The 25966-nt window shown below is 44.3% G+C and overlaps 1 protein-coding gene across 1 annotated transcript in view; it reads left to right on the forward strand.

Moving 5' to 3' along the window:
- The first annotated feature begins 230 nt into the window (after positions 1-230).
- The window catches only part of GUCY2F (guanylate cyclase 2F, retinal), a 46498-nt gene continuing 20762 nt past the window's right edge, over positions 231-25966 (forward strand). The window contains exons 1-14 of the mRNA XM_075050457.1: positions 231-969; positions 2704-3005; positions 4519-4873; positions 9393-9477; positions 12669-12765; positions 13516-13650; positions 14489-14569; positions 15580-15756; positions 16670-16826; positions 18125-18274; positions 20406-20554; positions 21806-21969; positions 22254-22446; positions 22574-22748. Of these exons, the coding sequence (XP_074906558.1) occupies positions 231-969; positions 2704-3005; positions 4519-4873; positions 9393-9477; positions 12669-12765; positions 13516-13650; positions 14489-14569; positions 15580-15756; positions 16670-16826; positions 18125-18274; positions 20406-20554; positions 21806-21969; positions 22254-22446; positions 22574-22748 (2959 nt within the window). The remainder of the gene's footprint in view (positions 970-2703; positions 3006-4518; positions 4874-9392; positions 9478-12668; positions 12766-13515; positions 13651-14488; positions 14570-15579; positions 15757-16669; positions 16827-18124; positions 18275-20405; positions 20555-21805; positions 21970-22253; positions 22447-22573; positions 22749-25966) is intronic.

Below are 25966 nucleotides of genomic sequence, written 5' to 3' on the forward strand. Positions count from 1 at the left end.
GTGCAGTGGCTTGTGTGGTGCATGTCCATGTGTCTGTGCAGGGTTTCTGCACCTCATAGACTTGCACCTTGAGAACCGTTGTGTAATTTGGGCTGACTCAGCTGGAGCTACATGCGCTGAACAAATACGTATACAGGAAGGCAAATGTAATCTACTTTTCTTCCAGCAGCTGGTAATGCACTGCCTGGCTTCCTGAAGAACTCGGCACAGACCTACCCACCTCTAAAACAATGTCATTTCTCCTGCTGCGTCCTAACAGCTTGTTCTGGGTGCTGTCAAGGCACATTAGATTGCATCAGTTCAACACTGGAAATTCATTCAAGACATTTTTCCAGGCTCCCTGGTGGCTGCTGTTGGGAATAATCCTACTTTGCTCTCCAGCATATTGTTCTGTTTTTAAAATTGGACTGCTCGGACCCTGGAACTGTGACCCCTTCTTTTCCAAAGCCTTTCCCCACGTGGCTGCCAGGTTAGCAGTGGGACGAATAAGTAAAGATCCTTCACTAGATCTTGGCCAGAGGCTGGATTATGTGGTCCTGCAAGAAGAATGTGAGACATCAAGAGCTCTGGTTAGATTCACTAACTTTGGAAAGCTTTCCTCAGCTTTCATAGGCCCTCTAAACCCTGGCTTCTGTGAGGTGGCTACACTTTTAGGGGAAAACTGGAATAAAGCCATCTTCTCATGGATGTGTATCAATTATAAACTGGATTCCACCATCCACCACCCTACATTTGCAAGGACCCTGCCGTCTCCAACCCGAGTTTTGTTTACAATAATGAAATATTTTAACTGGGCTCATGTTGGCATCATTGCTTCCAATGAGGATATTTGGATGGACACGGCCAACAAGTTAGCAAGTGCACTCAGGAACCAGGGGCTTCCTGTAGGTATTGTTACATCCATGCGTAAAGGAGAAAAGGGCATTGAAGACACCTGGAATGAGGTTAAAGAAGTTGATGGCATCAGAAGTAAGTGCTTTGAGTCTCATTCCTTTATTTTTCTTTTCTCCAGGGTAGGACTGCGTTGTTATCCAATAAGCATAACATAGAGAATGAAATTTGGAAGTCATTTAAGTCAAGCAGAATATTATCTCTGACTCTAATGGAGCCAGGGCTTCACATAAAAGAATGCTGTGCATTTTGTATGTGATGGAGATAGGACAAAATAGTCTTCTACAACATGAAAGGTAGGGTCCAGCTTGTCTGAAAAAATAATATTTAGTAGACGGGTGTCTGTTCTTGACCCTGTCAAGTGTAAAGAGGTGCTTATAGGAAGGTTTTATATTTATGGTGGTTTGGATTATAGATTATCAAAAATCTCATGCTTTGATGCTGTGTCCTTGCTACCTGTGTTCCATGAAGGTATCAGAAGTGAAATCCAGTGTTATACACCACATACTAAAGCAGTGGGAGGGCTCTTATTGATGTACAGCACGTAGTAAAGAATGATCTTTTTTCTCTTGAGAAAATGTGGGGAAAAAGTAATGTTTTTCTGGTTCAAAGCCTTGTTAGGAATTCTGTGATGGATCTCTGATCCTGGATGTACACCTCTGCAGTCAGCACTGTGAATCCAGATGAGGATGCGTTGTAGCTAAGACTTTGACTTTTATGCCAAAGACTAACAAGGGTAGCAAGGTGCTCTCTAACTGCCAGTTTTGTCAGTGCTCAAATCTACGCTTGTGACCAAATCCACCTTGGATGGGTTCATTTCATCACCATCACAGCTCTCCATGTAAGTTAGGAATGACGGGTTCCTTTCATAATCAATGGAGAGAACCAGTCCCTCTTCAAACATGATTCATCTGACCAGCTTAAGCTCCGTGTTATAGTATGGGATGAATCACTGCCTAGGAGTGCCCATTTCTTTCGTGTAATTCAGCAACCTGAAAATGCTCTTGTTCATTTCAGCTTCTACTTTGCCACGGATATTTCTTCTCCTAAGGAGAAAACACAGCTATGCTAGAGACCTTGCTCCCTCCTGATTTAGTAGCATGCAGGTTTCTTTTGCAACTTTTCTTCCCATCATTGCCCTACTTTGCTCCTCTCACTGACTGAGTTTTGAAATGCTGTCTTGGATGAAAGATCAGGAGTGCTCCCTTCCATGAAGGGCCAGTGAGTGCTGTGGAAAGCCTGTTAAACAGATATACCTGTATTTCAGATCTCCCCACCAGACAGGGGGACATTGGCCCTATGGCATTTTGCAGGCAAAGACACAGACTCTGTGACGGCCAAGCATGGACCAGATGTTGAAACACAACACAGTGCCCAACATAAAATCTGTATATATGGAGACAGGGTGAATGGGCGGAGGTTGGGCACTGCTAACGACTGTGTGGTGTCTGTCAGCACAGGGCACACGAAGGGAAAGCTCATGTCTCTCAGTCAATGACAACAATGACTGTGACTACCCATCATGTTAGCCCATGCCTCACTTTTGTCAAAATTTCTCTCCATTCCTCCTTCTGTATGGCTCCAGGAATGGGTAATGTTTACAGCTTCCTTTGCTAGATGTTGCAGACCTCCAGAGGTTGAACAAAATTGGTGTAGCTCCCAACATCCTCAGCACATAACATTGGTGGGGGACCACTAGTGTCTGACCTGACACAGCAGTTCAGACAGGTCTTTTATTGGGAAGGAGGGAGCTATTTTGTGTTGAAACCCCCAAATGGATGAACAACACTGTCTGCCATCCCTGTGTTTCAGTTATCCTCCTGTGCATGCATTCTGTGCTCATTGGCGGGGAGGAACAAGCCACCTTACTCACAAAAGCTCTGGAAATGGGACTAGCAGATGGAAGATACGTCTTTGTTCCATATGACACTTTACTGTACAGTCTTCCTTACCAAAACAACTCATTCAACATCTTTGATAATGACAGCAAGCTCCAGGAAGCATACGATGCTGTGCTGACTGTCACACTGGAGTCTGGAGAAAGGACTTTCTATGAATCATTCAGGGAAGCTAAAGAAAGAGGTGAAATAACCATGGATTTGGAAGACACCCAGGTAAACATTCTTTCTTTCAAGTTTTTCTGGGACCTGGTAATGGGAGACATGAGACAAGCAAAAGTTACAAAGAAAGTACAGGTGAGAGACAACCCAGACTGTATGCTTTTATTTTGAGGAAATTATGGTGAAAGTTGGATGTGGTCTGCATTCGTTTGGAAAGAATATTTCTCCTGGACGTCTGGCAATCTAATTCAGTTTGTTCAACTGCAGGGCCATGCTGGGAATTCAAGAGAAAAGGGTTGTCTCTGAGGCTCTGAGATTTGGTTTGCACATGCTAACTGCAATAGGCCCAAGCTGAAGAGGTGTCTCCTAAGGTGGATAAAGTCCACGGAGTTTGTAAGGCACCAAAATAAGATGTCCACACGCCTGAGAATCTGGGGGGATGCAACAGACAAACGAAATACTGGATGCTTCTAGAGGGAAATGCTTAGAATCACTGCTGCCTCATTCTTCTTAGCACTATACTCAAAGTTATTCTTTGTCAGCGCAGTTATTTAAATGTCACCAGTAGCCTACAAAGGAACAAATTAGTTGCTGCCTTGTAGACATTACAAGAAGAACTAGGGAATCTGTCATACTGGTGAAGAGATGCAGGATTCAGCTGAGCTAATCTTCGAATCTCACTATGATCTTTCAAAAAATTACAAGTACTTTTAAGGCATGATTTATCAGATCTGCATGGATATCTACTTTAGAAGGTGAATCATGCCTTGAAAGCATTCATTTCTTTCCCTTCACTGTAATGAGTGCCCAGGTTGACTACACTGAGTGTAGGGTTCTTCACTGTAGGTGTCTACATCTGATCAATGAATCCCACCACAGATGTCAAATTCTATGGCTCCCAACAGCACTCCTCATTTTATCACGAGTGTATAATCTCTCTTCATTTACCAACTGCGAATGACCATGTGATTGCAAAAGCCACTATCTCTGTTTCTAGGGGAGGGGAAAGTTATAGGTTCCTAAATCAGGTCGGGCACAGAAGGCAGAAATGCAAGGAGAAAAGGCTCTGGTGCCTCAAAGAATGAGTTTGCTGTGGCTCTGCTTTGTGACTTTTACATCTTATGAATAAACAATGTTCTGACAAAGAGGATGGATCCTTTGGCCATGATATTTTTCCTACCTGGTGAGGAGGCAAGCCTCTGACTTTGATATTCTATTTTTGGAAGATGTTTCAGCGCAGTGCTCTGAGGCAGGTTGTGATAAAATGCCAGCTGAACATCAGGCTCAGAATCTTGGCTCCTCCCATGTTGAAACAATTTTACATGGTTTTAAAAATATTTTGAAATTGTATTTTGGGAAGCAACCATAAGAAAAGACAGATATTCAAGATCACACATATCGATCCAGAGCTACCTTTGATCTAAGATTCTTCAAACCCATTATCCCATGAGCCTTAATGCTCAAGTGTCTCAGTTCTTGAGTTTACAGCTTAGCCAGTGGGACATTAGACAGACAACCAGAGGTTGACAGCAGTATTTCCTGACCTCAATTTCTCCTGTATTTCTAGGTTTCTCCACTTTTCGGAACAATCTATGATGCCATTTACTTCATGGCAATGGCTATAGACAGTGCTCGAAGGAAAGGAGTCAGAATCTTGGGAGCTAACATAGCTGAGCACACAAAAAACTTCAGTTTCCCTGGATTTACTCACCATGTAGAGACGGACAACTGTGGGAAGGGGCTGAGCAACTATGTGATACTGGACACAGACGGTCGTGGGAACCAGCTCTTCCCGACTCACTTGCTGGACATGTCTTCAGACTCTGTGAAAGCCCTAGGCCGGGCCATCCACTTTCCCAGTGGAGCTCCACCTAAACCAGACTCCAGCTGTTGGTTTGATCCAGATGTTCTCTGCACTGGAGGTAAGAAAGACAAAAAACCAGGGTCAAATGGCATTGGGTCCATGCTTTTTATTTATTTCATCTTTTCTCTTACTCCAGGGGACAGCACCCCAAAGAGAAAACATTAAACTCAAGAAATTCCTATAAATATGACCAGTTGTTGTGCTCTTTGTAATGGGACCCCTATACAGAGATCCCACGATTGATCCTCAAGACTATCTTTATTTGTTGTTAGGTCAATAAGGTTGTTGCCACTGTTGTGTGCTGGAAAGGGTTTTCCTGGTCTAACACTCAACATCTCCCTATTTTGATAGCAATCAATATATGCCAAAGGCTCTAGCCAGCACCGTGTCCCTGTCCTGAGGGACAGGGCACTAAGAGGATTTGCCTTGAAGACAGCCTAAGAGAGCTGCACAGCAGCAGATGCTCTCACCATCTCTCCTGGTTGACTCCAGTTCTCTACCCATTTAGCTGTGCAGGATCATCAGAGCTCACCTCATCAAGAAAAGATGATAATCATTACTCAAAATAATCTGCGTTACTGTAGACAACAGAGGTGGTAATTGAAGACTTAGGGGCAGAGATATCTATACTGCTTCCTGGGTTTGCAAGACTAGGCACTGGTTTTACTTATTATTTTTAATTTGAGGCAAGTGTGGTGCAGTTTTAAAGTCTGCAGGGAAACCAAAATCTCCGGGCAGGATACTTAGCCTCCACTTGACATATTTACTTATAATACCAAGCATTTACTCCTACTGCTCCAGGATATGACTTAAACAGACAAAATTAACCACATCTACAGAATATTTCATTCAGCGGCTGAGAAAAACATTCCCCTTGGCTCAGCCATACCTGGTTTAAATCAGTGTCGCTCTATGGAAATTGGAGATAAACTGATCTTACAGCAGCTGGCAAGCTATAGAAGAGACAAATATAATGCTACCATATATCTAATTTTGCACTGCTACTAGGAATGGTGTAGCAATTTAGCATCCCATTGCAGTCTATGGAAAAACCCCACTGATTTTTAGAGCGATCACTTTTTATGTTCACACCTTACAAAAGCATAAAGCTCTAGGCACTTGTCAGTGAAGGGATAATTTATTATTATTACTAATATTTCAGAGACTGAATTTTATGACTAGAATTAAATCCAGGCCTCAGCGTGGCTTTTGTATGAAGTTAGGGTTGGAGTGGGGTTGGATGTGAAACTGCCAGGCTGCTGTGGTGCCTGACCCCAGGTCCACCAGGAGTGGGGCTGAGCAGGTATTCCCAGTACACGTACACACACACTGCAGACACAGCCAGTCACCCACAGGAGAGCAATGTATTTACCGGCACCGTTACCCACAACCAACATTGCCGAGACACGGCCAACACAAAAAGCTTGATCCTCTTCTCATGCACCACTTAATCAGGCTCCAAGCTTGCTGTAAGATCTCACAACCCCAGCTCCTGCACACATACAAATGCATCCTCTGGTAGATGGTCCAAACCTGTAATTCCCCCATAACCAGCTCTCAAATCCTTTGGTCTTCGCAGCAGCTGGTCTCCAGACTTGTGGTCTCTCATGGGCTGCAGACTCCAGGACTTCTTATCTTACGTCTTGGTTAGGTTGATGGGAAGTCTACAAATGTCACACACAGGCAGAGAGCACACTAACCCAGGAAAAAAAATTTGGAATAGAGGCTAAGCAGAAGGTAGGAAATTAGGAATAGGGGCTAGGTAGGACAGATTGCAATGATGAGGTGCAGCATTTGGCTGGAAAAATGCACAACATGCTTATGTGTGACCAGCATCCCCATCGTCTCCAGTATCCCATACTCAAGCATCCCTACCCCCATCCCTCCCTTTCCCCATTTTTGTCCCATAAGAAGTTTCACATACTCCCACAGTCCCCTTAAAGCATCCACTAATGAGTTTAACACAATCCCACAAGTCCCCTCAAGTATGCTGTGAGTTTGCTCTTTCCCATGAGCCCATGATAACCTTGCTTTCACTTCTGATTAGTTATAAAGTTCTGGTTGAGCTTCCTCAAGGCTTTGCATCCTTCCTGCAATGGCCCATCCATCAGTGACATGAGCGCTCTGGTCTTTGGTATTGCTTTCCCTATCTCCTATTCCTTAGGGTTTGTTTATCTGGGTGTTAATTTTTTACTTCTCTTGTCTTTTTACTGTCTCTTGTTCACCCCAGTGAATTTTGTGCTCCAACCAGCTCTTGCTCTCAGCTTATCAGATGCTGCTTCAGTGAATGAAATTGGATTTGCATGTTTTCCACCTGTGGAAGAGTCCTCATGTGATGTGTAACTGTGCCCCTACTTCAAGCAAAGGACATGATCAGGGAGAGACCCTTTGCTGTTCCGTGGTTTTCTGCACTCCCATTCAAGTACCATATTACCTTAGGGTCCTCTGAAGTATGGCCAAGCAGTTTTGGGTTATAAAATGCAATGGTAATAAGCAAAAGAATTTCTCTGAGGCACTTTCTCATAGGAGATTTGTTCAGACAGCAGAGTCTCTGGGGGCTACCTGAGGAAGCTTAGGAGACAGCACCAGCAAAAAAAACCCCTGATTGAATACAGAACATTAACAAACTCCACATTATTCCTACCACATTGTGGTCTGGGTTACAGATTCTCTCTGAAAATGTTAGAAGGCCATGCAGAGATGTGAGATGGGACTTTCATACCCCTACACTTCATCACTGGTTTGTCCAGGAGGCATTTTCTCCTTTGTCCAGCAAGAAAACCAACCCATGCCTCTGTGACAGGGCTATTTAAAGCTTATTCTGTCTTTAATAACAAGTTTCATAGCAGGCAAACACAGCGCCCCAGGGCACTAGGTCTCCTGCAAGTCTGCTTCTAAGCTGATCCAGTCCTTCCTTTTCCATGGATTCAGCATTGTGCAAGACCTTTATGGGATGTGTTCTGGCTCCACACTCACACCAGTCCTTCTGGAGGAGAACACATGTTTGGCAGCTCCCTTGCCCCCTAGGGATGAACATTGGGTTGCTGTCATTTGCTCTTATGAAGACCGCAACGCTCTGACTTTGTCCATGTGTGAAGAACAAACCGTGTCCTCCAGGCCAGCTTGGTGAGGTCTTGCTCATTCCTGTATTCAAGGTGAGCACCTCCTGGAGAAAGCTGGCTGTGTCTCCATTGCACTTTGGTGAAGTAAAACCTTGGTCTACATCCACATTCTCTGCGAAGTAGAGAAATGGGTGTGAAGCATTCACTCTACTGTGCCCGTATTTCTTTTCAGATGGAGGTGGACAGGGCTAGTTCCAGGCTGGAGCATGAAAGCCGAGAGACTTCTTATACAGAATCGTAATATCATAGAATCACAGGATGGTTTGGGTTGGAAGGGATCTTCAAAGATCAAGTCCAACCCCCCTGCCATGGGCAGGGACATCTTTCACTAGAATCATAGAATAGTTTGGGTTGAAAGGAATCTTTCAAGGTCGTCTAGTCCAACCCCACCATCTAGTCCAACCCCCCACTAGACCAGGTAGCTCAAAGCCCCGCCAAACCTGACCTTGAACTCTTCCAGGGATGGAGCATCTACAACTTCTCTGGGCAAACTATGCCAGGGTACCTGTAAGATCAATCAGGGACTGGGGCCCTGGGCTGAAGCAGAAATGAAGTCCAAACCCAGCAGGAAAATCTCAGCTAAAATGCTTTGTCTTTTCCTGAAAAGAACACCAATTTTCAAAAATGCCTGCAGCTTTCACTGGGAAGCTCTAGGTTTCAGTGCTTGCAAAAAGGTCTGTGATTTAGGTGCAAGCATGACAGAGTTATGAACCTTTTAACAACCTAAATTTCTCCCTGCTTGTTTGTGTTTAAGGATCTCTGAATACAGAGAGAATAAATTAGAAAAAACCAGAAGACACAAGAGACAGAGTCAGCAGATGGTTCCCACTGGAATTTAGCTTATCCACTCATGTCAGCTTTCCTTAGCTCTCTAGCAGACACTTATGAGCAAAGTATCTGTTTCCAGTACTTTCTGTTGATGGGCCCGTTGAGGAAAACATCAACCACCTTCTTCTTGTCTTCTGCTCTTCTCAGCATTAGAAATCTGCAGCAGGGAATGAAAATTCCCACATGGGCTGGTGACTCATGCTGGCCGTCAGTTTGGTACCACATGATAAAGATTTTACTGCGTTTCAGTTCCTGGAGAGAAGAGGGTCAAATGTTCAAAAGTTATGAACTTTGCAAAAACTGCCTCTAAAAATTAATACTTCCCTGTGAGTCCAATCTTTATTTACTTGAAGGAAAACTAATTTTCCACTGATCCAGGGCCCTGGGTCTGGTATAGAAAAAAAGTGCAAGGAAATAAATAATTAAAGTAGTTGCAGTTTCATGTAAATAAAGTCAATAAGTATTTGTGTATTGACAAATTAACATTTCATAAAAATTGCCTTCTAGCATTCCCCTGGCTGAATATTTCACTTTGTAATCTAATAGTCTGATATCAATATTTTTAATATTATTGCCTAAAGCAAAGGGATTTTCTAATTCACTGATTCTTTTCCCCTCTCTGCACAGGGATTGAGCCTACAGTCATGATTTTGGGAGCAATGTTGATATTTGCCCTGGTGCTCTGTGCTGTGGGCCTGGCTTCTCTCATCAGGTGAGAACTGGAGTACGTATTTGATTTGGTGCCACTTTTAGCATCTGTGGGAGACTTGCAATTTAGCCAGTGGTTTAGACCATGTGAACACATAGCAGGTTTGATTGTGGTCTTTGCTCTCCAGCCACATATCTCTTCACTAAGTGGCTTGAGCACTGCAGGCATTGGGTCTGCAGTCTCAGGAGAAGTCATTTTACCCTTAATCCAGTCCAGGTTTGGAAGAACATTGCACTCTGTTGCTGGAAGGACTAGCTGGATGATGGCTCTGAAGCATTAGGAAGTTGACTATCACTCTGGAAGTGCAAAGTGTGTCGTACGAACCAACGACAGGAATCTTCTTTAAAAACATCACAGTGGAGACTGAGTGGGCTGCCATGTTAAATGTCTTTTTTCTTATTCCAGATTATTCTTCCCTGGATTTCTGTGCCTCATACAATCATGTTTCCTATGAAGCACCTAGGCTGACCCTCTTTACTTTCTCCATGTACTAAAGAGAGAGAGAGAATATCTCTGGAGAAAGTTCAGAGCAATTACTTAGGATACCTCTTTATTACCAAGCTGATTTACTCCCTGTTTTGAACTAGAGTCCAGCTCCCTGATCATTAACGTTGTGTATATGTTAGTCTGGGCATAGGATCTTTGGGACAAATGAAGTAGTCTGCTGGGGAAATGACAGTTTCCAACAATTGCATAGGTCACACTTGTGTCCCGACTCTATATCCAAGGTGGACCCAAGGCAGCATGGACTGGGTGGTCCAGGAGCTATGGGTTGCTCTTTGGCAAGGACACTATAAGCCATAAGATAAGGTAATCTGCTCCAAACTGGAGCAATCTGTCTCTCATTATTAATGTCTACATGGTGCATGGCTGAAATTAGAGCGAAATTTGACTGAAATTAGAAGACATATTTACTTAAAAGCAATGAGTTCAGCAGAGCAGGGTTCCTGGATTTTCCCATCCAGCTCTGCCTCTCAAATCATCCCAAAACATGTTTTCTCTCCACTACTGAATCATCCTTCCAAACCCAGATGATATAAGGCCACCCAGCAAGCAACACCCCAAACAGTTCCCCTACTTATAACACACAGCTGCTTTTGATACCTTATAATTGCAGGCACGGAGGAGGTTGCCTCCATCCACCGGCACTTTAAAGCCCCTGGCCACCAACCTCTACAATTACGTAAATAAAAGACAATCCTTCTGCCTACTCTACTTGTAAGCTGTTCCACAAGTACTAGACTGTGCTTGGGAAGGCTCAGTCATGAGTAAAGATGTATGGCCATCTGCAAGGGGAAAAAAAAATTCTAACATGACTCAGACAATAATTCATGTTAGGGAAGGGCATGTCTGGAACTAAATTTAAACCACAGCATGGTCTGAGTTCAAATGTGGGAGCTCTGGTCTTAGCTCTGCCAGGGATATGCTGCATGACTTTAATGAGTCACTCTACTCTCTGTGCTTTGCTTTCAGCAGAGGGGTGCTTTCCTCCATGCCTGGGGGAGAGGACATGGTTGACTGAGCAAGGTGAAAAGTACTTAAGTAATAAGTTTTTTGTGTGAAGCTGAGTTGGGTGGCTTGGGACAAAGCAGTTAGAGAAAGATTATAAAAAGTCACCCCAGGTGATGCCTGTGGCCCATATGGCCAAGGCTCCCTCTGAACTCCAAAAGGCTGTCTGTGCTCTTCTAAAATGCTTGGAGTGGTACATGGTGATCTATGGGTATTTTGCGAAGTGGATTCCTTCTACAGTACGGTTAGCAAAAGGCATCCTATTGCCCACCTCATCAGGAAAAGTCTTAGGAGTGTGCAGATCAGACATCTGCTGTAGTGTAAACAAAGTTCCTTAAGGAAAAAAAGTGACATTGAGGGCAATGGGGGAGCTTTCCTTTCCCTTGTCTGTTCCTGCTTGGTGAGGTTTTGGCTGTCTAATAGATATAGTGTGCTTTGTGCTCAGTGTTAGACCTTGACGTCCATTGAAATAGTGGGTTCAAAATGATGGGGTGTGACTTCTGCCTCTTTCCTGAAACGTCCCTAAAACAGCCATGTGGTGGGTATTAGTGTCAGATGTATCCCAGCTAAAAACTAACAATGAAACTCTGGAATATTTCGTATTGATTTGCACAAAGTGGATGTAAGCCTGTTTGAATTATCCCATGAACACGTAGTCCTTGACAGTGCACCATTTCTTGTTGTGGTGTCTTCTGCCTTGCAAATTCAAGAGAAGCTGGGCGAATAGCAGGATGCAGTCAAGCAACAAATAGCATCTTTGCTGGTCTGATGACTATGCTGAATTTTCTCTCTTGCCCGAAGCAATTCTGCAAATCTGGTAGACTATCAAGGAGTGCAGAGAGTCACCCCTTGGAAAACAGGCAGCAGCATCCTGTGGAGATGCCAGAAGCACTTTCGTCCTGTATTACACAGTGCGTGATAGACATCCCATCTGGCTCAGGTCCTGGAAGTAGATCTGAATCAGCACAGTCTTCTTGATCTAATTAATCCTGACCAAGAAGAACAGCCCTGGTTCAGCAATATTGCTTCCAAGACCTCCATGCCGCATTGCACTACACCACACACACCAAACTGCTCATCCCCTGTAGCTTTTCCCTCTGTACGAGCTTGCGGTCATTGCAAGGAGGTATCTGGCTGTGTGCTTCATACTGCACCATGCTACAATATAGAGGTTCAGCCAGCACATTTTGATGGTGACTTGCATCCAGGTAGCTTTTATAAATTACCTGTGGTTCAGCTTCAGGCCCTAAGAAAGGCTGGTGTGCCTGAGAGCTGTTTGCTTACCAGCCAGATTGGCTGGTCTAATAAAAACTATTACTCTGTCCTAATGGAGAATGATTTGGAATATGAAAAATAAAACCAAGCAAAACAAAGTATGCATTACATACACATCCAATTCATATTTGTAACCAGATTGACTCAAGATGTCTATTTGTGATGAGACCCTTTGAGACTATAGCTTTTGCTGTCTGTGAATTGGATAACACTTGCTGTTTGACTGAGGGGTGTTCAGTCCAAGTCAGGACATCGTGGTTTGTCTACTGCTTTCACCCATGTCCATCCCTGCTGCCACACCACATGCTGCACTTTCCCTTGCTACAGGGAAGCCAGATGTAGGGGACTCAATGGTGGTTAAACTGGTTACCTACCTAAAAATGATAATTGTGGCTCTCCAAATCTCCCAGGCACAGTATCTTGAACAGCCAGCTCTTCAGGGGACCTAACAAGATAATACTGACCTTGGATGACCTCATCTTCATCAACCCAGAGCTACATAAAAAGGTAAGTCCTTCCACTCGTGAAAGTAATCTGGTGGGACCCTCGAAGGCAGGTTTGCTGTATGGTATTCACATACCCATGAAGGTCTGGGAAGTCATTTCCTTCACCATGCCTCATTTGCCGCTGCATGTCAGAAAATTTCCAATATGCTGAGCGGTTCTGAGTCTTGGGTGTCAGAGCTGTTATGCTGATGTAAAATTGTACCCTTGGTCGTGTTTCTTCTAACAGCCAGGGCTTATTCTTTGTTCTTGAGGTTGGATGGCAAAGCATAGTTCACGTCCATCTTAGCATCTGCATCCAAACTACCTGATGGGAACCATTCCTGGCCTGTGCTGGCTTCTGCCCAGGGCTGGGGCTCTCCTGGGGGAGTGTTATTTGAGAGAGGCCAGAGCCATGCCCAGGACCATGCCAACGAAATGGACTGCTGTGGAGCAATCCCTTTGCCTAGGTCACTGGCACAGATACAGGCTTCTTGTTGATGCCAGAGGAGACACTTCCCTGTGCCTTGCTCGGAGACACTCCTGCCTCCTTTGGTGTCTCCCCAAAACCATGGCATTTCCATCGCCTAAGTGCTGCTGTAGTGTTTCCAGGCCTAAACAGCCTTTTAGAGGTATTCAGAGAGGTGAGATGGGAAATTTGGAAGGATGGGGAGGTTGCTAGCATGGGTGAAATGTATGGCCCGAGGCAGAGCTGGAGTGGAGGTTTATACCCAAAGGCAGTAACTCTCTTGTACCTGCATTTCTTGCCTTCCAGAGGCTGACCTTGGACAGTCTGACTGATGCAAACAGCGTAGCAGCCGACGGCAGAAGCTTGAAATCCATAACCCACTCCTTTTCCTTGAAAAGCACAGCTGCCACCCATGAAACCTCCAACGTGGCTTTGTATGAGGTAGGCAGGAACGTTGTGCAGCCTTCGGTTCACTGAGCTGCTCAAGTGAGGGAAGTCTTGGGCTGCAGTACTACAGGTCCCAGGATGGGGACACTGCTGACGGACCCTAAGGGTGAAAATAAGTTACTCCCAAGCACGGACTTACCTGTGTTTAAGGTAACTTTACCCCAGTCCTCACCCTGACACTTGGAGTCATGTGGGGTGGTGGTATTTGACATTCATATATAGCGTTGCCAGGTCTGGTCCCTGTTAGAGATGTCACTGCCTAAAGGCACCATGAAGAACCTTTCTTACAAGACAGCCTTTAGGTAGTGACATCTCCGATAAGGACCTTTTTTACAAGACGGGATCCAAATACATAGAATAAAGGCTATCAAATTCCCCTTTGTGCCAATAGGACTGTATGGAGTTTAAGCAGAGGCAATGGCCAAGAAAACTCAGCCCATCCATTGGTTCTTTCCTGAAAACACAGCTTTTTGAAAAAATGGCATGGCAATTTTTCCTGAAAAGGAGCAAAATAAACTGGATCATTAATGCCAGAGGAAAGCTCCGGATGGAGTTACTTTCCTTTTTAATCAGTTTATCACTGTTATCAGATACTAATACACCTTCCAGGTATGAAGTTCTGATCCAGGTGAAGGTCCTGCCTCACCCCATTTTTTGAGGGTTTGCTGTGGATATTCTTGTTCGGGTGCAGTATAGAAAGAACCTGCTGCCAAGAACATTGAAAATCCCCAGCCACTTGCAAAGTCAAGGATCTGGAATTCACACCTAGGTCCCCATGTTAGCTGTTGCTCAGACACTTGCTCTATCATTCACCCACCTGTATTGTGGACAGGGAGACTGGGTATGGCTGAAAAAAATTGAGTCGGGAGCAGTTCACAACCTGCGGCAAAGCTCCACCAGCATCTTGAGGAAGGTAGGAACTGGGGATGATGGGGCACGCGGAGGGAAGGTTGCTCCGGGGACTTTTGCAGCTGCGGGGTATTTTTGTTCTCCTTGTCTCCTGTTTATCCATTGAATCACGCGTCGTGGCTGTCAATTGAGTCTTGCCCGGTGAAATCTGGTGGAATGGACCATGCACGACTGCAATCTGATAAATTTATGCATGTGTCAGAGTCAGCAGCTTGCAAAACCCCACCCTGGACCTGCCGCTTCAAAGCTGGTTCAACGCTGGATGTACAATGAGTCCCCTGAGTGACCTTGTGTGCAAAGGCAGAGTGGTTTGGAGGAAATCACGCCTGCCTGTGTCGGGGCACGATGGTGCACTGGTAGCTATTTTCACGTGTTATTTGTTGACAGTGCGGCACAGACACGGTTGTGCATTTCTCTGGGATCTGCTTTGTGTCTACAGCTAGGGTGCCTGTTAGAAGTTTCCTTTTAGTCTTCCATTTTATTATTATTACTAAATGACAAGCAAATGCATTTATTTTCCAAATTCAAGGCCATTAGTTGTTGGCAGCTACTGCTAACGTAGGAGTGGCATTTTTATGCGTATAAATATAACAAATTTACCAGGGCATGCCTCCAAAGGCACCATTGATGGATGACTTTGGATCCTCCAGGCATGGTACTGCTTTCCAGATGAGACCAGAGCTGGTGCAAGTTTCCACATGCTGAACTCAGTTTACCCCAGAGAAGCCATTTTGTCCTAGTGAAAGATCCAATCCAGCTTGTCTAAAGAAAAAAAAAATTCTGTTCAGTTTACTTTTGCTGTCTTGTTTTCTTCGTCTTAATGGATAGGCTAAGAAAAGCAGAGCTTAAAAAAAGAGTGGGATAGCTGAAAGTAAGCAGCAGAGAGGTTTGCTTCCCCATCCTTGTGTGAAAGACTGGGAGTAGAGAATGAGAAGGACATCTAATGATATAAAGAAGCTTCTGAGCAGATGTCTGGCTGACTTGGTCTTGCTGTGATTTACCATCTTGTTTCAGATGAAAGATCTGCGTCATGAAAATGTGAATCTGTTCCTGGGCTTTTTCTCTGACTGTGGCATCTTTGCCATAGTGACGGAATACTGCTCCCGAGGAAGCCTGGAGGACTTGCTGAGAAACGAGGATATGAAACTGGACTGGATGTTCAAGTCCTCTCTCATGATGGATCTAATTAAAGTAAATCCAGTGCTCCTGCTGAGGCATGACCTGCATGTAACTTCTATATTGACATAGCTATTTCGTCCGTGACTTTGGGATTTTTATAGTAATGCAGGGAAAACCAATGTAAATGTAATTACACTGGTATACCAGGTCTTTAATGGAGACCTCTTATTCTTGTTGTTACCATCTGAGAGAAGCACTGTTTCGGGTAATAGGACTACATACATGCAGCAGGATGAGAGCTTAAAACAACACATCAGGCTAGAACTGATCACCTAGAACAATGAATTTTGTGACAAATTCATACTTTCCAAAGGCCCTTTCTCGTCATAAATCAGACTTGCCTCCAGCATAGAACCAAACCGTAGTCATCTCCTGTCACAGGATGGCTACGCATGTGGTCACTTTAGAAGAGTGTTCACACACTTCCAATCATGTCCCGTGTGTTTCCATCCCCTAATAGTGAACTACCGATCTGGGACAGGTGGCCTACAGAGGGTAGACTGCCAGAACCATTCTTGAAGCCCATGATCCACCTTCTGATCCTCCTTGAGGGTGCTGGGTAAGGGCAACCAGCGCTTAATGGTTTCCCTTGACCAAACCATTGGGTACCACTTCTGTCCACCTTCTTAACCCTTAACAACTTCTGAGTGCAATGAGTCCTAGGGCTACAGAGGGAGGCATCAGACTGTTCCTAAAGCTGCCAGTCCTTTCCAGTATTCCTTTAGGGTGCAGATAGCCCAAGTCTTGTTCCTAATCCATTCCTGAACTTTTCCCACAGTTTCATGGGCTGATCAGCACTGCATTTGACATAGAGTCAATGCTGTATTTGATGCCATCCCAGGTGACAATTTGGCTTGATGTCTCTGAATGCTGACAGATAATATAATTCTTAGGGAACAGCCTCAATCTTTTCTGTGTTTCACAGGGAATTAGGTATTTGCATCACCGAGATTTTGCCCATGGACGTCTCAAGTCTCGTAACTGTGTTGTGGACGGCCGGTTTGTGCTGAAGATCACTGACTATGGTTATAACGAGCTCTTAGAAGCACAGAAATGCCCATATATTCAGCCACCCCCAGAAGGTAGGTGCCATAAGGAAATATTTTTTTTTAAAATATTTGTCCATTGATTTAACAGATGCTTGTCCTAATGCAATTGCAGGCCAGTGGTCACATAAGGATTTATGTGCTCAATCTCATGACATCTGGTTATCTGTACACAATACATTCTTACAGGAAAGGATAAGCAAAGTTTTTTTCAGAATTCCTGAAAGTGAAGTGAATAGCAGGGTGTCATGGTAAGGAAAAAAAGATTTTATTGTAAGCAGTGACAGAACTTAAGCTTGTCATAGTTGGAGAAGGATTTAAGTGCCCCTGAAATCTGATCAATCTTGAATTTCTGTGACTGGTGGAATTGGCTTCACATCCTTAGCCCCAACCCCATATTTGAAATTTGAGGTTAACCCAAATGCAAAGAGCCTTGTTTTGTAAAACTAAGCCATCTGGAACACAAGATGATACAGGTCTCTTTGAAATAGGTCCTCTACATGCCAGTCACCAATGCCACATGACATACCTACCACTTAGGGACAGCATCTCATGGGACCAGGTCTGGAGACTTTGACAGGATTTCTTTCACCTGGCCATTGCCTTGGGGTTCCTTTGGTATCTCAGTTTATTCTTGAAACCTGGTTTCAAGCAGTATGTAGTATTTTGATCCCTCTGTTACAGGATTTGTTTCCTACACATTTCCAGCGTCTCAGGGCAGTTGCCAGAAGACCTTCTTCTCCTCTCTTACAAAAGTTATATATATTGCAGTAGCTGAAATGTTCCTTATTCCCATTACTCAGAATGCACAGTTACCAGGGTAACTTGGATTATAAAGACTGATTGTACTTCAAACTGCCACAAGCTGCTTTTACAGAAACTATTTTCATCTAAGAAGAACTACAGAATATATTTTATTATATTTTATTAACTGTTGCTTTGTAAAAGAGCAGAAACAGTAACAAGAAATCCAGGCTCCAGTGCCAGCATTTTGTCTGAGTGATATTTTCAAACAAAAAAAAAGGTGTTAAAGCTTTTGGCAATGGTGCAGACTTCTTATGTAGATGTTTAAGGCTGGTGTTTTAGCATGTAAATTGTTAGTACAGCAAATATTTTTTTTAAAAGTAGAGTGAAAGTTGGAAAATTCAATTTTTTGTCAGCATGGAAGTTTAATATTTCTAACACATCACAAGAAATAGAAGACTTGATCCAGTAAATAATGAAGTATGTTCCAAGCTTTCCTCAAATGACTGAAATGAAGTGTTCATTTAAGCACTTAATTTGCAACAGTCTGAGCTCAAGTGTAAGAAACGTGATGCTCTTGATTTTTTTAGAATTGCTGTGGACAGCTCCTGAGTTACTGAGGGACCCAGACACGCTCAGAAAAGGAACGTTCAAAGGGGACATTTACAGCTTTGCAATCATCCTACAAGAAGTGGTTGTTCGGGGTCCACCATACTGCATGTCAGAACTCTCCGCTGAAGGTAGGCAACTATTTCAGTACATTTTTAAGGCTTTACACAGAGCGCTCAAGACACGTCTGACCAAGCCCCTTGAGTAACATTAGTATGGAAATAATGTCCCAATCTCATGACCTTTCTCAGTGATAAAAGGCTGTTTTCAACAAAACATCCATAATAAACATCAAAATGTGTGGTTCTGATCTCAGCCGCGGTACATGACTCATCACTGCTATCAGTGGGGTCGGAGTTCTGGGTACCCCCAAGACGATTCAGAGCTGGCCAGCAGTCAGACCCCTGCAGCACCTCCAGTTCCCTGTCAAAACTTTGACTTTTCATCATGGTGTGGAGTGAAATCTGGTGGCAGAATTTCCCATAGCTTGCAAACTCCTTTGATTCCCACTCATCAGCCCTTTTATGTACGTCATGGGGTTGAGGTTTTTGAGCTGGACCCTTTGCTAGCATCCTGTTTGTGCATCTGCCCATCTATTTTTCCTTAACTACATCCCCATTTAAAGAGGTTCTCTCTTCAGCAGAGATCAAAGTGACACATCATGACCCAACTGACATATATAAGGTGGCTTGTAGCAGAAATAGCAAATAGATGAACTCCTTAGGAACTCCTCATGGTGCAACTCTCACTAGTTCAAACCGTGTTGTCCATGCACAGCTAGAGCAAACACATTGCAGTCAGGGTCAGGTCACAAGCACTTGAACAGGGAGGGGGTGAGAACAGTCAAAAAAGAGCTGATTTCAGTGAAGGACCATTCTCAAGTTTTAAGCTGGACAGTCACGAAGTGGGGTATGGCCATTTAGTATCTGCCTGTTCAGCACCTGGAAAAATAAGGCCCTGACCTTGCTGCCCCCCAAGCTGCTGCAGCAATGCAGTGACAATGATGGTTGTGATGTAGCCTGCTCTCTAATTCAGAGCTGGACCCATGATGTAGCCTATGATGTAATTAGCAGGTGTCCCCCCACCTAGTCCCCATGGGGAACTTCCAGCAAACGTTGCACGTAGTGCACTCCGGTCTCCTGACCTGATAAAATGATGAATTTCTACTCGTTGTGTCCTAATCCTCAGGGAACTTTCGCTTGTGGCGTGAATTTTCAAACCATCTGGGGAAGGCATTTCCCCTTGGCTGCCCCTGGAAATATTTGGGCCAGGTGCTTTGTTTAGTTCGTTTGGTGGAGACTGGTGGGATGAGCCAAAGAGCTTTAAAGTAAACTGTCAACACTGAAAAGCTTTGGGTACTCGCAGTAACAGCTGTGGAAATGCAGGGCTCCTGCCAGAAAGCGGGTGGTTTTCACTCCATTTGACTGCTCTCCACTACACAAAATGAAACCTTCAAGTACAATCGCTTTGGGGTTTTTTTTAAGCAAGAAGATACAGTTCTACCTTACAAAACCCACATTTCCTCCAGGATGTTCTTACCAAGAAATACCTAAATTGAAGTCAGGGTTGGGTTCAGACATCACACTCCCCCATCCGTGCTTCAGCTTTCAACAAAACCTGCAGCTCCACTCCTTCGCTGTAGTGCAGTTTTATCTAAAACCCGCAGATTCAAGGACTGATTTCTCAGGGTCTGAAAGCCCAAGCCCAGCTCCTTATTAGTCTTGTTTCATCTCTAGATAGGGAGTACTTCCCAGACGTTGTTTTGAACCCAAACTCCCCCCCTTAAAATACTTCCCACTGTCTCCATTCCCATCAACCTCCCACACACTGGTTCCCAGTTAACAATGAAGCATCAGAGGCTGGTATCCTTCTTGTCTGGGCTCAACCGTAACCCTCTGCTCCCTTAGAGGACTGCAGATCCTAATGGAGGGAGTCAGAGGCAATTTCATTAAATACACGTCTGCAGGCTCACGCATCCATCTGTCACACAACCTTCCCCCATCCAGCCACTTTATTTCTCATAACATGGTTCTCCAGGGACAAGAAGGCAGATGAATCTCCTATCTTTTAAATCCTCCAAGAGACTCCTGGCAGAGGAAAGCAGAAACCCCCAGCTTCATTTGACACAGCCATTGGGTGCTGAGGAATAACAGTGATGGCTGAAGGAGCGAGCAAGGGACAGATGAAAATGTCTATATGTCCTTTGTCCCCACCAAGACCCTCCACCTCGCAACATGCTTCCCATTCTTCTCTTTGTCACAGAAATTATAAAGAAAGTGAAGAAGCCCCCTCCCCTGTGCCGCCCAAACATAGCCCCTGAGCTGGCCCCCCTGGAGTGCATCCAAGTAATGAAGCAGTGCTGGAGTGAAGCCCCCGAACGACGTCCAACCTTTGAGGAGGTATTTCATAAGGTCGGTGAGTAGAGCAGCAAGTGCAATCCTTTGTTTGTACTTGGCAGTAAAGCGCATTTTTTTTCTTTAAGTGAGCCCTTAAATAACGATTAAAGAAGTCCCAGAGCTCTAGTCTTGCCTTTGTTATTGGGTTATTTTGTGGGTTGTGGTGTCTGGCTTACACCTTGTCCTGAACTTGGGCTGCCATGGTACCACCCCATGGGGTGTGAAGCAGGTGGGACGTGGGCTTGGTGTCTTCACATTTGCAGTGTACCTGCACAGAAGGTCTTACGAAGATCAAAGATCTGTAAATTATGATAGCGTCTTCAGATCAGTATGTTTTTTGATCTTCTAAAATATTTAAAAGGTGATTAACTTAAAAGAAAAATTCATCAAAGGCTGTTAAACAGAAAGATACAACGTTTGGCACAGGAGGTCTCTGAACTGCACATTGGTGGAGGCTGGGAGCATATCCCAGGGAAATATGACTGCACCTGAGCCCTGGTTGAACAACTTTCCCAGACATCTGTTACTGGCCAGTGTCATGGACGGGTACCGGCAAAATAAACCTCTTGTCTGATCCAGCAGTAGTGTTGCTATGTTCTTATAGGGTCAAACTAGGTAAACCAATACCCGTAATTTTTACCTTTCAGTTCTATGAAACTATGACTATTTTTACACCCTTGTGACTCCACTGTTGAGTCTAAGGCAGCTTCTGAAGCCACAGATTATCCAAATGGTCCAGAGGCTCAGCTTCAGGTCAAGAGGAGAAAGCACAACTCAATGAGGAGTTGGGGATGGGAGGTGGCAATACACATACATGCCAGTGTGCAAAGGTGGATTTAAGACCAGTAATACATAAGCAGGCTGCAAGTGTTGCTAATGCCCTGAAATTTGCACTGCTGAATGCAAATGGCTGCAAGGTACCCTAAAGATTAGTGATGGGATAAATGAGCGTGCAAATTTGCAGCATGATAAGACTCCATAACAACTCACATACGTGTTGTCATCTCAGGGAAGGTAGTGTTTCACTTAACCCTCCCTGAAAGTTCAAAGAGGAGCAACATGCTCCTGGCCATCTTCCGTAGTTATCGTTGCAAATTCACCCTCTAGTTTGCCTTTTTCCTTTATTGTCGAACTCTTGCCACTGACAAAGTCAGTCTTTAGCATTGTCCCTTTAAAATAAGTGTTTGCTTTTTGTTCCTTTCCAAACTTAGAGTGCTACAATGGTGTAACGAGATGGAGAAATAACTCTCCAGTTTGATTTTCCAGTTCAAAACCATCAACAAAGAGAAGAAGACCAATATCATTGACTCAATGCTCAGGATGCTTGAGCAGTATTCGAGCAACTTGGAGGATTTAATCAGGGAGCGGACTGAAGAGCTGGAGATTGAAAAACAGAAGACAGAAAAACTACTGTCACAAATGCTCCCCCCGTAAGTACTGGTACTTTAGATGGTAAAAAAAAAAATACAACCCATAGCTAGACTGGACAAAACTGTTCCCCAGAAGTGAGCAAGACTGCAGAGCTGCCCTCCAATTTTGGCAATCTCCTTGCAATCAAAGTAAGAAACTTGAACCAATACTTGTTACAGCCATCTAGAACCTTCTATTTAGCGGAAGATCTTCTGAGCACAGTAAGACAAGAGTGTCTGAGCTCTTGGGCATGTTCTACAAAATGGTTTGTGCCCTGTCATCTTTGCTTGCGTTGTTATTTCAGATCAGTGGCAGAAGCCCTCAAGACTGGTGGCACTGTGGAGCCGGAGTATTTTGACCAGGTGACCATCTACTTCAGTGACATTGTGGGCTTCACAACCATTTCAGCCCTCAGTGAACCCATTGAAGTAGTTGACCTTCTGAATGACCTTTACACGCTGTTTGATGCTGTTCTTGGAAACCATGATGTTTACAAGGTGAGGAGTACCTGGGCATGAGGATCAAACTGTCTGTGGGTCAAACACTCTTGTAGTATTAGTCTATGTCTCTTTTCCATCTTTTTCATTTTATTTATTTAATTTTTACTATAATGGTATTTGCTAGGTGGAGACAATTGGTGATGCCTACATGGTTGCTTCAGGGCTCCCAAAACGGAACGGAAACAAGCACGCAGCTGAGATAGCCAACATGTCCCTGGACATCCTCAGCTCGGTGGGAACATTCAAAATGAGACACATGCCAGACATCCCCCTCAGGATACGAATCGGGCTGCACACAGGTAGGCAGCGGCACTCGCCTGTGCCTGAACATCAAAGAACTCCTTTGCAATTGTATTTCCAGCTTTGAATGCTTTCTCCCTGCCTGCCCCAAAACAAGCACCCTTAGAAGATGCTTTAAAATCGTCCATAGCAGCAAGGGCATTAAAATGGAAACACAAATCCCAAGGAGGAAAGTGGCTCGGTATCATTTGGGGAGAAATTGTATATTTTGTCACAGTAAAGAACTAAATCAGACATGTTAGTCACAAGGGTTTTGTTGTAAAGGTGGCTCTTTGATGTGCCATAGGATCTTCACCGGTGTGATATGGAGACATCCCGTGATGGTTTTGTAACTCTGTTCTGAAATGAAAAAGCACAGAAAAACAGGCATATAGAGTGAAAGAAGGAAAAGGTTGGGGAGATTTTTTACAGGTAGAACATAACTGGAAGAATATGTGATACAGCTATTAAGAAAAAGTTATGTTATAAAGAAAGTATATTATCTCTACTGTAGAAGTCATAATCTATTCAATTAACAGAAAAGTGGCTTGTTTAAAAAGAAGAGAGGAAGGTGGTTTTTTTATAAAGTATAATTAAACTCCAAAATAAAACAAAAAAAAAACCAGTACAACTGCAGTTATATAAGTGAATGTATGACTGGGATTTTAAATGGAGGAAAAGACATCTGCTGTTATTATAGAATCAATATTTTTAGAAGAGATATGAACCTTCATAATTTTATACCATAGTCATCCATTAATAAATTTTTCCCAGCTGTTTGTCACCAGACTTCTTGCATCTTCCTCTAAGGTACCAGGTACTGCCCATTGCGGGAAGCCAAACAATGAATAAGATTGTCCAGGAGTCTGACCCAGTATTACAGGGGGTTTTATCCTTCTGCCTGTCTGATAATGCCCACATTTTTGCAGCTTTGGCATACAAGTGTTTTACAGAAGTCAATATCCCCGTCCCTGTTGTACACATTGGGAAACAAGAGCAGAGGAAAGGAAGTATTTCACCCCAAATATCCCAAGAACAAAGCTGTGACTTGAGCAGAGCTAAAACCAATATTTTGTCTTAGCTGGCCCTTCACAGAAGTCTAAAGTGTTAAGGAATGATTGCAGGAGCACTGTGAGTGTTATAGTCTGGCGGAAATTAGATGAGACTATGGCCCCAGCTCGCCTTGCCGAGAGCAGGAGTCTCTGGAGCACCAGCAGCACATTTTCAACGTGGAACGAAGGGAATTCGGTGTGCAACATCTGCTGCTGCCTGTTGACAGCAGTTCTGCAGCACATCTTCCGTGCACCCAGCCAAAAATCTATCCCTAGTTGACGTGTACGGGGGATAGTTACATATTTGCTTGTTTTTATGAACTCTGGGTATCTGGAAAGCAGTGTTGTGAGCTGTTGTGTAGAGTGTGAAAGGAAGAGGGGGAGGAATTTGTGTTTTCTTTCTAAAGAAGCAGAAGCCAGATCTTGTTTTGCCCAGATCTGGAAATGTGATACTGTCATGAGAGCAGCAAGAAATGCGTGCTCCAAAGCAAACCAGCTCTCTGAGCCACTGAGCTGACAGCAGAGTTTGATTAACCCTAGACCCTGTTTCTCCTGAGGAAAGAGGCATGAAGAGGGAATCACCAGCACCATGAAAGCATTGAGGAAGCGCTTGGGAGAGAGGAGGGCTTGGCTAACACTTTCACTGTCCTGGAAAGGATGGAGAACGGGTGTGACCACCAGTTTTGTGGGCCAACTGCTCTCTGGAAACAGGTGCCAAGAAGAGCTCATGATCCCTTCTCTGAAAAAGTAGGAAATGCCATTTGGGCATGGGCTGACCATGTCCCTCCAATCCCAACGGAGAACTTCTGCCGGCCCATGCCCATGGTCTGCTTGTGACAGTGCAGGGGTAAGGAGAAGAGGACAAGAAGACCAGTGTTGGGTCTGCAGTTTCTCCCCTGCTTTAAATGCACCCTTGAGTCTTGGCTCTCCTCTCTTGGCTGCATGTCCAGAAAAACTCAGCTGACTCAGCTGTTTCCACGCCATCCATGTCTGGGCTGGAACTGGACAGTGGGGGGGAGCGGTGGTGAGAAGACAAGTTTTTCCACGGAGGCTGAAGAGGATCTGTTTATCGGTCAGGCTCTCTGGCAGGCAGTCCTGCACTTCGATTGAGCTTATTAACCTCTGCGGCACCGCTGATGATTGTTGCAGAGTCTTAGCCAGCACGGCTCATTAACTGACCCTGCAAGCCCTGGCAAAGAGCCATTTCAAAACAAACCAGCGAACGTGTATAATTAAACAACTAGGCCATAACGTTCTCATCACAGGGTATCTGGTTTCCTCTGAAACTTGTTACTGTGGGAGATTTATTGCTGGAAGTTTTCGTTAGCCCTTTGCTGAAGCTGTCTAGACAAGGGGGAACACACACAGGCAGCGAAGGCAGCGAGTGAATTAAGTCCTGTATGTTTTCAACACGGAGAAGTCCTTTGGGCATGCTTACACTGTAGGGTCGGTTTTGAACTAGTAACTTTCTGCAACAGGAGGACAGGCTTAAAGCAGTACTCTAGAAAGCTAGTACCTCTCCCTAAAAATCTTGCCTATCCTAGGGTGTGAGCGTTGCAGAAATGGTTTGGGTGATTGCACTAACTGAGTAGAAAACCTGAATTTAGGCACCCACGTGGAGGTGTTTCCAGGAGTGTTAGGGAGCCTGCGCTCATTTTGCGGTCGGTGGAGATCTGGTGGACACATCAGTGGACCCTGGAGAGCTGTTCAGGTGCAGGGGTGGAACGGCTCTCACCGCTCAGTTGACTGCATCGACTCGGCCTCCACCGACTACGGTAGGAGCTCAGCTGCCTATATTTCTGCTTCTTAAAACGGAATCAAATCCTCCTCAGTGAGGGCTGTTCTTTGACAGGAACCTTTTTTTTTGTGTGTCCTTACAACAGAAGGAGCTTTGATCCTTACCGAGATTTCTGAGTGCTGCTGTCTTGTCATCACCACAAGATGAAGAGAGGTGATGCTATGTGAGTTAGTGTTTTCTCAGGGAAAGTTCTTACTGCAGCATGAATTAAAAAGTCTCCAACAAGACCCTTTTTTATGCATATGTCACATTAGTGTGCACACATTAAGGACCAGTTAGGCAAGTGTTAGGTCCTTGACCCAGTAGTATCAACAGTGCGTTTACACTTGTGCTATAAAAGTGCCTATAGGCTAGACCCTGAAAAAACTTCCTCTAGTGGGTATAGCTC

The sequence above is a fragment of the Buteo buteo genome, chromosome 18 (assembly GCF_964188355.1).
Source record: "Buteo buteo chromosome 18, bButBut1.hap1.1, whole genome shotgun sequence".
NCBI classification, from domain to species: domain Eukaryota; kingdom Metazoa; phylum Chordata; class Aves; order Accipitriformes; family Accipitridae; genus Buteo; species Buteo buteo.